Source organism: Chaetura pelagica, unplaced genomic scaffold, assembly GCF_000747805.2.
Source record: "Chaetura pelagica isolate M959 unplaced genomic scaffold, ChaPel_1.0 scaffold205, whole genome shotgun sequence".
NCBI classification, from domain to species: Eukaryota; Metazoa; Chordata; class Aves; order Apodiformes; family Apodidae; genus Chaetura; species Chaetura pelagica.
Window position 1 is genome coordinate 1,551,552 of NW_009953318.1, and position 13,627 is coordinate 1,565,178.

The 13,627-nt window shown below is 39.4% G+C and overlaps 1 protein-coding gene across 1 annotated transcript; it reads left to right on the forward strand.

The window, feature by feature from the left end:
• The first annotated feature begins 187 nt into the window (after positions 1 to 187).
• On the forward strand, positions 188 to 11,221 carry PLAC9 (placenta-specific 9). The gene is made up of 3 exons (XM_009998134.1): positions 188 to 245; positions 10,030 to 10,130; positions 11,015 to 11,221. The coding sequence occupies exons 1-3, from the start codon at positions 188 to 190 to the stop codon at positions 11,219 to 11,221; spliced, it is 366 nt and encodes a 121-aa protein (XP_009996436.1).
• Positions 11,222 to 13,627: the final 2,406 nt, after the last annotated feature.

Sequence of the window (13,627 nt, forward strand, 5' to 3'; positions counted from 1 at the left end):
TGTTTTTTAAAAGGAGTGAAGCAGAAGAGAACAGCTCAAGAATCTTGGCTCAGCCTGGGCATATTTCCTCCTAACTCTGGCTAAACCTCAGCACAAACGGCTGGACCGAGGAGTTGATGCAAAGCTGGGGAGGGAGGCTGCAGGGCTCTCCGCTAGGACTACAGCAGAGCTTGGAGAGGCTGAAACCATGCTGTTCCTTTGGGCACTGGCACTTATTTTAGTTGTGCAGGAGCAAGATCTCTTAGGTAAGTGATTTTGAGATTGCTAAGCAGAAACTATAGTCAAAGCCTTTGCATGGGGTTGGAACAGGAGGTAAAGAACTGCTGACTCTATGGGATTTATATGAAGGTGACACAGATGTGTGTCAAAATTCTGTGGGAATATGGTTTTTAACAGGAAAAACTCAATTTATGTGCTATTAAAGTCCATCCTGGAGGCATATTTCTTTGGTAGATATTTTTCATTTCTCACAGGAGACACAATCACTGTATTTTCAGAAATTCAGAACCTTATTCAGGTGCTGCAGCCAGTACCCTGCATTTCCATAATTATTTTTCTGGTAGCCTTATTAACATGCACACTAATCCACTCAGAAATGAGATTGAAGTTCAAGGTGAATGGAGAAATATTTTCCTTTATTCAAACCCTTCTTTTTAGATCTGCTGGTAACAGTACTGCATTCTTTTCTCTTCTGCTTTGGATTACTTATTCTTGATATTTTAAGGCACATTCTCCAAATGTCTTGGGAGTACAAAATATAAACACGGAACATTCAATGAGCTTGCATTTTAATTTTACTTTCATTAACAACAGATTAGTGCTAGAATAACTTGTATTAACATTGTAGCTAACAGTGCGACTGAAAGCTATTCAGTTTGGCTAGTTAAAGGGTTTATAGTCCCTGTGCAACCACAAACCTGGCTTCCCAGTCTGTTTGCATTACGTGTTTTCTGCTAGCTGAAGCCCAGCTTTATTTTGCCTCCACCCTTACTTCTTGACAACATACAATGAATTTCATGGCAGTGTAGTAAGTTTCCATTACAAACCAAACATTCCTGAAAAACTATTCGTCCCTTCTGCCCCCAAGTCCTAGTCACTCTTCCTTTCACAACAACAAAAAATGAAAAAAACTAACCAACAAAAAAAAGCAGCAAGCCTGGAAGAATATATCTGTTTATTCCCAAAAAATATGGTGTTAAGCTGACATTGTTAGCAAACTCAGATAAAATCCAACCAAACAGAATAGTACTTGAATAATAACTGCAGTGGCGACTAGTATTCAGCATCATGCAGGGTGTTAGCTGGGAAGTTCCCAGCTAATTCCCTGTTACTCAGGGAACCATTTTCACTGTCTCAGTGGTGTACTTTCTGTTAGATGGGACATTATGTGTCTGTCACTGCCAGAGGAGCACCCTGGCTGGCTGATAGGTCAGTCATCCCTGCTTTTCCTTTGCTACCTTTGAGTCAGGGGATATAACTTTTTATTTCCTTACAGATCCTCCCTCCCAGCTCCCATAGGTTCCTTTTAAAAGTGGTTTGAGGTTGGCCAAAGCAGAACTGGTTTTAATGCAGCCATTCATATGCACCACTTGATATTTAAAGAGTTCAGTCTTCCAACATCTCAGGAGATGCTGGCACAGGAGCCCTTCTGGATGCAACCACATGCTCCTGCCTAATGGCTGCAGTTTCTAGTTCTTGACTGTTGCTGCTGGGTTGGTTTGTCTGGTACTGCTCAAATGTAGCATTCAGTGTAGCCTGCAGCACCTCAGCATTCAGTATTTGCCCCATTTAAATGTGTTTCCATGCCTACAAAAACCTCTGGGCAAATAGTTCTGAGGGGTGCAGCACTCCAACTGCACAGTCTTTGCTGCATCTTTACGCATGGCAGAGAGGTGACCTGGAGCCCCATGTGAACAAGAACCTGGCAAGCAGGTGGCCCAACTGAAATGTTTGGCTGAGCAAACCAAATGCTGAGCATGCCAACAGGAAGACAGCAAAAAGAGAGCTCCACTGAAATCCTCACTCCTCAATACCCCACACTGTGGCATGGATTTTTAAACAGCTGAAGTTTCCTTCAATTTTAATTACAAGTTAAAGTAAACTAAGTGTAAGATTGCTTTTCTTCATTCAGCTAATATATTATGACTTCTCAGAATATTTTGGATCCTCTGATATCCACATACAATATCAAAGCTGAGGAGATCTATAAGTTAGACCACTGCAAAGAAACTGGAGAGAAAAAAATCCTTTCAGAATAGCCTACTTTTGCCCAAAACTGACTACTTGCATTCTCAGAGCTTTGCCTCCTGGAGATTAAACTATTTCACTGTAGAATTAAATATACAATAAAAAATAGATGTCCCATCTTAAATCTTGGACACATATTTCTCTACTAATAAACTAGTAGTGGCTTAACCTATACCCCATGTCATAGATATATTTTGTTCTTATAGAAACTTACTGGCATTGTCTCCAATACAAGTATTACAGTCTTTGCAAACACTCATCTCTGAGCCACGATAAGGAAAAAGAAAATTTGTACACATACAACAAAGCATATCTCTTCTTTCATTGTTCTACAGTGTTTCTCATGACTACCATAACTCACTTGGAAACTACACAACTACAGAGCTGACTAACAAGTCACAGATTCACCCACTCCTATGACTATAGCTCTGGTTACTAAACAAAGACCAAAAACCATGTTCTCATAAAACTGAAAAACTCTTTATCCTCAGATACCACTGGTCATACTCAAATTGCTGGTGGCATCAAATATTCATTCTTCCATTCTCAAAGCATCCTTAACCTCACCTGTTCTACACAATTTACATTCCTTACATATGCTGCAACACAGCTGCTCTTCCTCCCCAAACGGCTCCTTTTCCACACACAAGTCCTCTACCGCTACTAGCCATAATCTTCCTAACACTTCCCCTTAGTTTCCAAAACAAACATATATTTGCACAGAAATAGATACATAATAAAGGGAAACTTTTGTTTACAGCTCACAGCATTACAGCATGAATTAGAGAAGCCTACCTGCAAATTATGTAGCTCATGTCTCATATCAGTCCAATTCTCTGTAGTCATTTCCTGTTGCAGCAGCAAACACAAGGGGATACTCCCTTGGTGCTTATTCAGAAGACCAGCACGCTGGAAAGGTTTCAAAGCCAACAGCTTCCAGATAATAACATTTTATTGTTATCTTCCTTCCTTTGAAAATATACTAAATTTTAAGTGCTGCTTACAATCACAAATATGGTAACACAGAAGATGAAAACTTCTTTTTCAAGTAGTAATTTTGCTTCTGGCAGACAGCCATGGCAGGGTCTAGATTTTGCTGTGCCCAAAAGAGAGTGTCCACTGGCATCACAGTCTATCCCTGGCCTTGTACACTCCCTCTCAGTTTCCACTGCTGGGTAAGCAAGACCTGAAGCTAACTTGTGAAATGAGAATGGCATGGATCACAATACCAAAAACATCCTCCAAACAAAGTAGTTTCACACATACATATGTGGGAGCCATCTCCTAGTCAGGAACCATTTCTGTCAAGTTCCATTTTTGGTTTTGCATATTCCCCAAGCAAACCACATTAAGAACAGCATACATCATAACATGGCATCTCATATGAAAATTGATGGCACAGACAAGTTAGACAAGTGAGAACTAGGAGGCTGAAACCCTGACCCACCTTCACTAATGCAATACATCCCACAATGCATGAGATTTCCTCTTTTATCTTTCAGGAAAAAGAAAAAAAAAAATTAAGATTAATCCAATTTTAACTGATCTAGGTTCTGAACTAATATTCATAGTAGCATATATCACATCTTGATAAACAAAGTATGAGCCACATCTGCAAGTTTGGAACTTGACTTTCTGATATGGTTATTTAGCTTCTAAAATGTGTATTTAAAATAATTCATTTTATGGAAGAAACTTATTTCGGAATGTTTTCATTATTATCATATGTTCATAAATCTTGAGTGCCAGAGAAATCCCTTGAATTTTGTTCCATGTTTAAAACCTTTCCAAGATTTGCCAAGCAGGTACCCTTTGAAGTATAGATTATAGATTAATCCCTAATCAATCATTAAAAACTTTCCAGGTACCTTCTTGAAGTTATTTTTTAAAAAAACCAACAACCCAAAGCAATCCTCACCTGCCCCCCAAATTCCAGAGGTGCTTTCTGCTGTCAGTTCTCTACAATATACCTTCCACCTCTCACTTTGGGTATTCCACATTTGCCCAGTACGGAATTGACAATGTCATTCTGCCGTAAAATCTAGAACCTAATAAAGGTGTGTGTACCTGTGTGTGTACATATTTATATATATGCATCTATATATACATTTGCATATATATAAGCGTAAACCCCTGCAGTTGCCTCCAGTTTAAAGCACAGTAATCTCTGACAGCAAATAAGAAACTAAGACATTTATTACAATTCCTGCGTTCTTTATTGCAATCACTAAAGATAAGAATTCCCTTATTCTTAAGCAACTAGAAACTCTAAACTCTAGAAAGAGGTGCAGAGGTGCCTAAAGCACAGCTAAGCATTAGGCAGTGTTTTATGGATTTCAGCCTGGAAGATGCTCTATGTTTGGTCAAATGTATGCTCCTGAGCATTTAAGAATTTGAAGATGATCTGCACATGAAAAAGCACTTCCAATACATCATGTTCCATTCAAATAAATTATCTGTGGTGTCCTAACAATAAAACATCATAAGGATTGAATTATATATAATACAGCTTGAAATTAATTTGGGCACACTGGTGATAATGAAACTGCTAGTGATACAGAAAGCTAATCCAGTTAACCCATATCTAAGGATGCCAACATAATTAAGGGTTGATATAACTAGAAACTAAGTTTGATGCCTTTAAGAACAGCCCTCCAAATGAAATATGACTAGCAGCCTTGGCTTTAGGTCTGAAAGCACTAGTACTGATAGTATTAGTATCAGTTCAGGTTCAAAGCAGTCGAACCTTTCCCATATTCAGCTGCAAGTTAACTTTACCAACCGCTTTTGTAAACTTTTTTGAACTTTTTGTAAATTTCTTGAGCTAACACTTTGAAGTTATACAAGCATGTTAATGTGGAATCCAACACATATTTAGACAAGGAATCATTTAAGCAAGTATCAGTAAATCCCTTCAGAGGTCTGTTGCATTCTTCACAAACTAGTTAGGGGGTCCACCATTTAAGCTTAATACTCAAGTTCATGACCTTTTTCTATTGGAACAGAAATCCATTTCTACCCCCTCTCCTCATTAAAAGCTATCTGGCCACTTCATGCCATGTGCTCCATGAACAAAATGATACTGCTAAGCCTAAGGCACTGCAAACAAGAACACACAGCATACTATGTTTTCTCAGAGAGTTACACATTTTTTTCTTTATTCCCCTTGGTCTATCATGTGGTTTCAGGCTTCCATATTTGCCATCTGGTTCCTATTTTAATTTCACTTGTCTTTCATTCAGCTTGTGGCCTGTTTTGTTTCACCTCTCCCTCTGAGCACAACATGAACTCTCAGTTAACTTTCAAATCCACAGAGGTCGTAGAATGATGCAAAAGGAATTTTATAGACTTTAAGACCAACAGAGAACATTATGGTAACTCAGTTTGACCTTCTCCATAACTCAGACCAAAGAATCCCACCCAGTGATTTCTGTATCAAGCCTGAAACTTCAGTTTTACCAGCAGCACACCTTTAGGAAGGGCACTTATAAAGACCTACCAGATCTGTGTGATCATGAACTTCCGTTATGTCAGTCTTAGTAACAGCAGCAAATGACAGTGAAGAAACAGTTACTCAGGTTTATTCTGATGCTTACCATCCGGATGATCAAAATGAACCACATAATAGCATCTGGAGAGACAGAATTCTGATGGTTCTAGGAGGCTTCTTCAGAGTGTGTGTAGAAACAATGTCTCGGGGGAATATATCACATGTAAAGGAGGCAGGGGAGCTTAACTGAGTGGTATTGTAAAACTAAGGCCTTTGCTCTTAACTTGTTTGCTAAGGTTGTTTTGATTACTCCTTTATTGCTCTTTCTGTCCTCTGCTATAAGATCAAGTTTTGTACAGACAGGCTGACCATGACCCATAGATCTTTACTCTTCTTCATGCTACTTCTTTCAGACATTAAGTACCTTCTTCTGTTAAACATATCCTTATCAGTAACCAACTCAGAGATTCTCCGTTTTCCTGCTCCTTCTGCTGGTGTCTGACTGTAACAGCAAGGGCAGTTAGAACCACCCAGTTTTATGGGGACAATAAATGTAGCAGACTTAATGAGAGGAAAAAAGGTGTGGGTCATTTTCTCATCTTGACCAAGCAAGTTCTGACTCTCAAAGGAAAATAGCCACCTATACATCAAATAGAATGGACGTCAGGAATTGAACTAGCCATCTCATTTCCAGGAAGCATCAGGTGGCAGTTTGCAGATGGGAAATTAACTGAAAGGTAACGTTCTCTCTGCCATAGTGGAATATTACAAAAAATGTTTGCTTGAAGTAATCCATTTAGTGTCAAAAGAGGTATTTAAGACACTGAATATGACTCCTACACACTTCCTTAAGCTGTCAGAAGTTGCAAATACTCACATATTTTAAATATGTATTTATACAGCATACAGAGAACAGTTTACTTTTAAAAGCTGTTTGCTCTAAAATTTACTATAGAAGTTTTCTATATTTATCAATGTAGAAATGCATAGGCAAGTAAAAATTCTAGTTTACGTTTTGAATATATTTCTTCAGCAACAAGAGAGCAAGTACATGGAAGTATCCTAAAAGGCCTAAAGACTTTTGCTTATGTGGCTTGCAGCCTTCCATTCTTCACTCCCTTTACACAGTGACTGCTATTATTATGTGAGGTAGAGGTGCTACTGGAGAAGGTCAGTGCCAAAGGCAGACTATGTCATTTTCTTCCACCAACTGCAAGGGCAGCGCTCAAAAGCAACATGTGATTCTCTCTGAGCATGTGAAAATTATTGCTTCAACTGAATTGTCTGATCACAGTGACCCAAATATGTGCCATATTTATAAGGAACAGGATGTGTCCAGTGAACAGCCCATCCCAAAGGCTCTGGGTTAAAAGCTAAAGCCAGACAACAAAATAGCAATCAGGGGTTTTAGCAGCCAAAGCCTCAAGCCAAGGCTCAGAAAACAGAAGAAAACTACAGTGACCAAAGCATTGGCTACCCAGCCAGCAGCATCAACCACCCACCTGAAGTACCAGTTCTGGCATGGTGGCAAAGGGCCAATCACAAGTGCAAAAGCATCTCTGCTCTGGTATGAAAGTTGCTCACCAGACACAGCCATGCAGACCTTGGCTGAAAGGGCTTCTGCTGGGTCAGCCCAACTCCGTACTCTGAGAAGACACCTTGGTTTCTACTAACTCTTATCACTTGCTAACAATGGCTGTCAGGTACATCCAGAGACACTTGGGCTTGGACTATTTCTCAAATATTTTAGGCACTACACTACTTCTGTGGTTCTGGGTAACATCTTACAATCATACCAAACTAGAATGAGATATTTCCTTCTCCTTTGTTAAACCTGTTACAGTTTATAATGGAGCAATATGATTTGACTGCCAAAAAGTTGTCTTTTTCCATATCAGAAGGGAGGAAACAACCACCACTGAGTCCCCCATTTCACCCATTTCACAGCAACCCCTCTACTTAGTTCTCTAGATGGGCATATACATACAAAGCCGTGCAGTGTTTTGCTAACCTCACAGCAAGGTGCAACAGCCTTACGTTGGCTACATAGACATATCATGGCACACACTGCTTTGCAAAAATGCCAATCATCCATCATACCTAACCTCCCCATCTACGTACACCTTCCATAGAGCAGTGGACAGCACAATGCTGAGGTCTGTACTGAACAGAATCCTCTTTCACACTTAAGTGTTAAGCTACAGGAATGACCAAAGTGGCATTTTGGGTAAGATCTTAAACAACTTATGCTTATAGCAGCCTTTCAATACCTGAACGGACCTACAAGGAAGTTGGGGAGGGAGTTTTTACATGGCTGGGTACTGATAGGATGAGGGGGAGTGGCTTTAAACTCGAAGAGGGGAGATTTAGGTTGGACATTAGGAAGAAATTATTTAGTGTGAGGGTGGTGAGACACTATTAGTTTGTAGTTAGATCTGGCAATGTTCGCAGCAGTCAACAACAGATCTGCAGTTACCTCATCACCAGGCCTTCTGCTTGCCCTTTGTCCTCTCTCCAACACGGTGGGTTGCAGCTCAGTGTACAGCTGAATCAGGCCATCAGGCTTGAGGCTGAGAGCTAGAGCTGGTAATATTGGAAAAGGGGAAATTTTATTAATCTCTGACAGTACAATGAAGTTTACCTTGCTATTATCCTATTATTAGGAAAACCAAAGTTTGTAGACAAAGATTGACCAGTGGTTTATAACCCCAATTTCTAACACAGAATTTCCGTATCTCCATGATAGAAAAAACATGTAAATAAGCACAAATTTTGAGAAGCAGCATGGTTCACTTGACCACTAAGTTAGAAGGTCCCAACTCTCCCAAAACACCACCAGCAGCAACAAATGGGAAAAACAGGGCAAGTGCAGCCACTGTTTATTTAGCTGTCGCATTTCAGCAGTCTTCTGGAAACAGGTAGAATAAATCTTTGGGATTCTGTCAAAACAGCTCCACTTCCTGGCGAATGCCCAAAAAATCCCAAAATAAAAATCTTGTTAAAAATAAACAACAAAAAATTATCTCATAAGCTCTGCCTAACCAATTTCTAAATAACATCTAGTATGTCAGATGACATTTTAATCCTCTCCTCCTCTCCACCCTATGCCATCCAATTTCAAGGATACCATTCCAAGTGAGAGTACATCTTTCATCCCATCAAACTGCAATGGCTACAGTCCTTACAGAAATGTGTTTGCCCAGTATCTACACTTCAGAAACCTGGGAACAGACTTGTGATGAAACACTGAGCAGTTTCAAATCACTGCTCTCACACAACTGTACTGAAGACAGAACCAGTTGCTGCTCTTGTGCTTCTTACAGTTCATTATAACACAGGCTCACAGTTTCCTCTTTGTTTCTGTTACAAACAACAATGGAATGAGATACTGCTGTTTTCTCATTATTATAGCTTCCTTAGACTTCAAACAAGAACAAAGCCTAGTTTTACCAACATGAAGCAACGTTATCACTTTAGTGTGGTTTAAAATACTGTACTACAGTTCTGTGCACACATATTAAAATCTAAATGTTACTGAATGTTGCACAAAAGTGATGAAAAAGAAACGGGCTACAGTAAAACATGGACTCCAGCAGGTACTGACCTTTCATGGAGTAGAGCCAGCAGAGTTCATTCAAACATTCAAAAAGCAAGAGCTTATGAGTACTGAGAGGTAAATACAGATATCTCACAGAGACATGCAACTTGTATATAGCATCATATTTGAGTAACTTGGTCAGCAAATGGCATCACCTGCACACGCTTTTATTGTTTACCTTCCCATTGCAAAATTAGGCTGTTATGGATCTGCTTCTGGGACAACGGAATCACCCACTTGTACCCATTCAGAGCTGAAGTGAGCAAACCTAGCTCATCTTCAAAGCTTTACCATACCAGCTGCTTCTGAAGAAAGCCAAAGAGGAACTAATGTGGAAGATAGATTTTCCCAGTGCTTAGGTTTTATACTTGCAGCGACAGAGTTACAGTCTATAAATGTAAATTACAGAGGTAGGAAGAACCAGATTCTGTAAAACAAACACACACAAAACAATACCCCTGGCAAGATAAAACACTTTGTTCAAATCAACTGTGACAACATGTACAGGCAAGGAGACACTCACAGCACTGAGGTTTAGCTGTAGTTACTGGAAGAGAGATTCTGTTTCTACCTGGGACTCCTACATTTGGTTTCATCCACAGTGCTGTTTAGCATGCAAAATAACTTCAGCAGTCAGAAAGGTAAGGGCTGTTATAGAAAAGTTCCTGCTAATTAACTGTGGTTGTTTTTCCAGCTGCTGCAGACCCTCTCAGAGTGTTTCCTGGAAGTGTGGGGAGAGGAAATTGGTGTAATGAACATGATACCATCCACAAACGCTTAGATATTATTGAGGAGGTAAGAGCTATTGCACTGGCTCCTGGGGCTGGCCAGACCTGAGTCCCATCCCTTTGACCAAAGAAAAGAAATAAGAACGATGCTTCTAGATGCTGACCCTTCTTGATTTAATTCTATTCAAGGTCTGGCTACTTTTTTCTGACATCATGGTTGTAACTACCCATTAAAGCCATTATTACCAAAAACACATAATCTTGCCAATCAAACAGCTTATCTAAAAAATGTCAGAACTGGTACTAGTGAAGTTTCACATCTGCTTATGGCTAGATGTGAATTTTGCAGGTGACTCAAGACTGACAGAGTTTCGGCTTGCTCCTGCAGACACTCAAGAGCTAAATGTACTCTATGACTGGGATTCTAGGAAAGCTGTCAAGTTTTAATTTTTTTTCTCTGGTGTCTTAAGCACTCACAAGACATGAGTCCAGTGCTAACTATTCCCAGCTGAGTAGCTGCAAAACTCCATACTATTGGCTTTCAAATAGCAACATTACCTCTGTCCTGCTCTAGTCCCAGCCGTCCTCTTTTCGTTTCACCAGCTCCTCTTATATCTTCCATGCAGATTGTTTTCTTGGAAATTATGGTGACCCAGGAATGAGAGAGAATTAAAAACAATTTAGTGCCAAGCTCCCTCCAAAAAGTCAAATTATGGGTGATTCTATAAAGAGGTATTGTAATTTAACTCGTGAAACAAAGTTTTAGTACTTCATGCCACTAGAGGCCAGCATAACACCAAAAATACTTAAATCTGCAATGCGCAACTTAAACCAGCTGTCAGCATTATGGGAAGCTAGATTTGCCCTTCCACTAACACATTTGGTACAATTCCTTTCACTTTACACTTTTACTACTCCTTTTCTCCATTTGTCTCCCTTGTTTTCAATTAGACGGTAATGAAAACAGTGGAGCATCTAGAATCAGAAGTCAAATCACTCCTCAACACCATCAGTGAGACCACAATGAACATCCCCATCCCTCCCGGAGCCCCACTTACAGACATTTTTGATGGCAAGTATCTGGGGGGACATAGCTTCAAAACACTGTTGCATATGTTATTACCAAACATGCCATCTTTTCTCCCCTCCAGGATGTGAAGTAATGCCTTCATTCAATTCAGGGCCACTAAGGCCTCAGCTGGAATACTGGATCCAGTTTTAAACACCAGGTTTCAACTACCAGTAAAGAGGGGGGAGGGGGAAGGAAAGGGAGGAAAAAACCTCACCAAAGAAAAAATAAGCCAAGGATCCAGATACACGAACCACACAGAAATGTTGTTAAATTTGGGATGTTTAGTATAAAAAATACTGCAGTAGCCCCCCAGCACAAGTAAGGCTGACACAAAGATGAGAGCTGTGTTTTCTTCCTCATTGCAAAGGTGAGTAAAATCAGAAATAATGCAACAAGAAAGAATTAAGCAAAACAACATGAAGCTTTCTTACAAAGGCTGTTAATCACTGAAATTATATGACTGTATTTTCCCCAGCACTGCAAATGTTAAGCAAGCACCATAACTTAGAACAGCAGGATGTACTAAGCAATCTCAAGGTCTTTTTCAGTTTTAAGATGCTGTGATTCTTTAGTTCCATGTGTAACAAATGAAACCGAGGAGGGTAACAAAATGCAAAAAAAAAGGTTTTGGAAGCATTACTATCTTGAGATTGTAAAATGCACTTCTGACACTCAAGCCACTCACAGAAAACATGCTCCTGGATAAATGTTTTTAGGATAAATTAAACCACAACAGAAATTATTTGCATAAGACCAGCTGTTCTACACAGCTTCTTATAATGCTCCGTCCTCTTCATTCTCTGCAAAATATCAATAGTGCATTTAACAAGGTGAGATAAATTTCTGGTGGAAAATAAACCTCTTGTGGAAAAGTATGAGTGTCCACAGACATGTTTATTAATTGAGTTTTGTCAGTGTTGTTTTTTTCCTTTTGTCTGTTTACATACACACGTGCATACTATAGTGCACTTACATGAGAGAAGGTGGGCTCACAGCAGACAGCTGTACAGTCTGTGCTGGTTGTTAGTTTTTGCAGTTGGCTGTATGGATCTGGTCACCATTACTGATAGGTCCTCACCAACTTTGCTATTCATCAAAATTTCCATCTCTCTGCGAGGGGCAGTTAATAAGTACTAATTAAATTACTCCCTAAGAACAGTAATTTATTTTGAAAAGTGTTACAGTGAATTTTAAATGGAAATCCTACATCAACCTCATCACAGTCACATCACATCTATAGTAAGTATTTCTCAGATGGAGTTTCTGACAACTGCCAAATGGCTCGACACTTCCAGAGCTCTAGGACCCTCCTTCTGTGATTTGGTGAATCAAAGTGACAAATCCCCACTTTAAAGAAGCAAAATTCATGGTTTAAACAATGTTTATCTACAAAGATTGTTCCTATAACCAAAACTAATTACAGCAACTCTTCTCTATACAGATACCAGCTGAGCACTGTGAAGACAGAAGATAGTACAGTCTAAAAGTTTGGTTGTCAAAAGCAGTTGCACTGTTGTTCATTTAATAAGCTTGTGCTTCCAGAATCTGAGCAGAGGTAAATAATCCTCAGCTATAGTTTGCCTTCTGTGTTCCTGTGCTTTATAATAAACAGGTACTGCTTTTAGAAACTATTTCAAAGCCTTATGTTTTGTATCTTTCAGCTGCCCTACTTAACCAAAAGTGCATTTCAAGTGCAGCACGCTCAGTAAGAAATTTGGAACTAGCTAGAATTCATCCTTCGGACTCACAGTCACCTTATTGTGGTACCTTTACATTCTTTTCCTTTGCCATAGTCACAATGCAACACAGAATTAATTCTATCATTCATCCCCATCAAACCACCGTTTTCTTCTATGACAAACAGCAACACAACTTCTAGGGAAAAGGACCTGCCTGCCCTTTACAGAATGGAGAGAAAGAACATGCAAGATGAGAGGACTTTGCACATCCTTGATTAACAAGCAGTCTATCTTCACTGACCTAGCTCCAAATCTCTTCCCACCTGGCGTTTTTTTTTTTTTGTTTGTTTTGGTTTTTTTTTACATGTTTCTATTTTGAGACATGCGAGATGAAGAGATGTCACCCATGCTAGCAGAGAATAAAAATTTAGAGTTCCAGGAGTCAGAGAAATTACAACAGGCAAAACAAAAATACTGAGCAAAAGCTACAGATTCCATATATCACATACAGACAGACAATTGCTCATCAACAGCACACAAATCCCCAAATCTTGTCAACACAACCATTTATGAATAATTTTGTGGATTCTGGCAGAGAGTTTCTATGGAAAAAAGCTAAGTTACATAAAGAAAGTCATCACTCACATGTAAATCAACCCCAAAAAGCACAGTCTACCAAGAATTAGAAGATACACAGCTTTAATCTCATCATTTCTTTTTACAAACGTATATTTAAGGCAAAATCCGAAACCTTATAATGTGAACTATAGAATCTTTACATAACTACTGCCTCATGACAGTCACCTTAGTGAA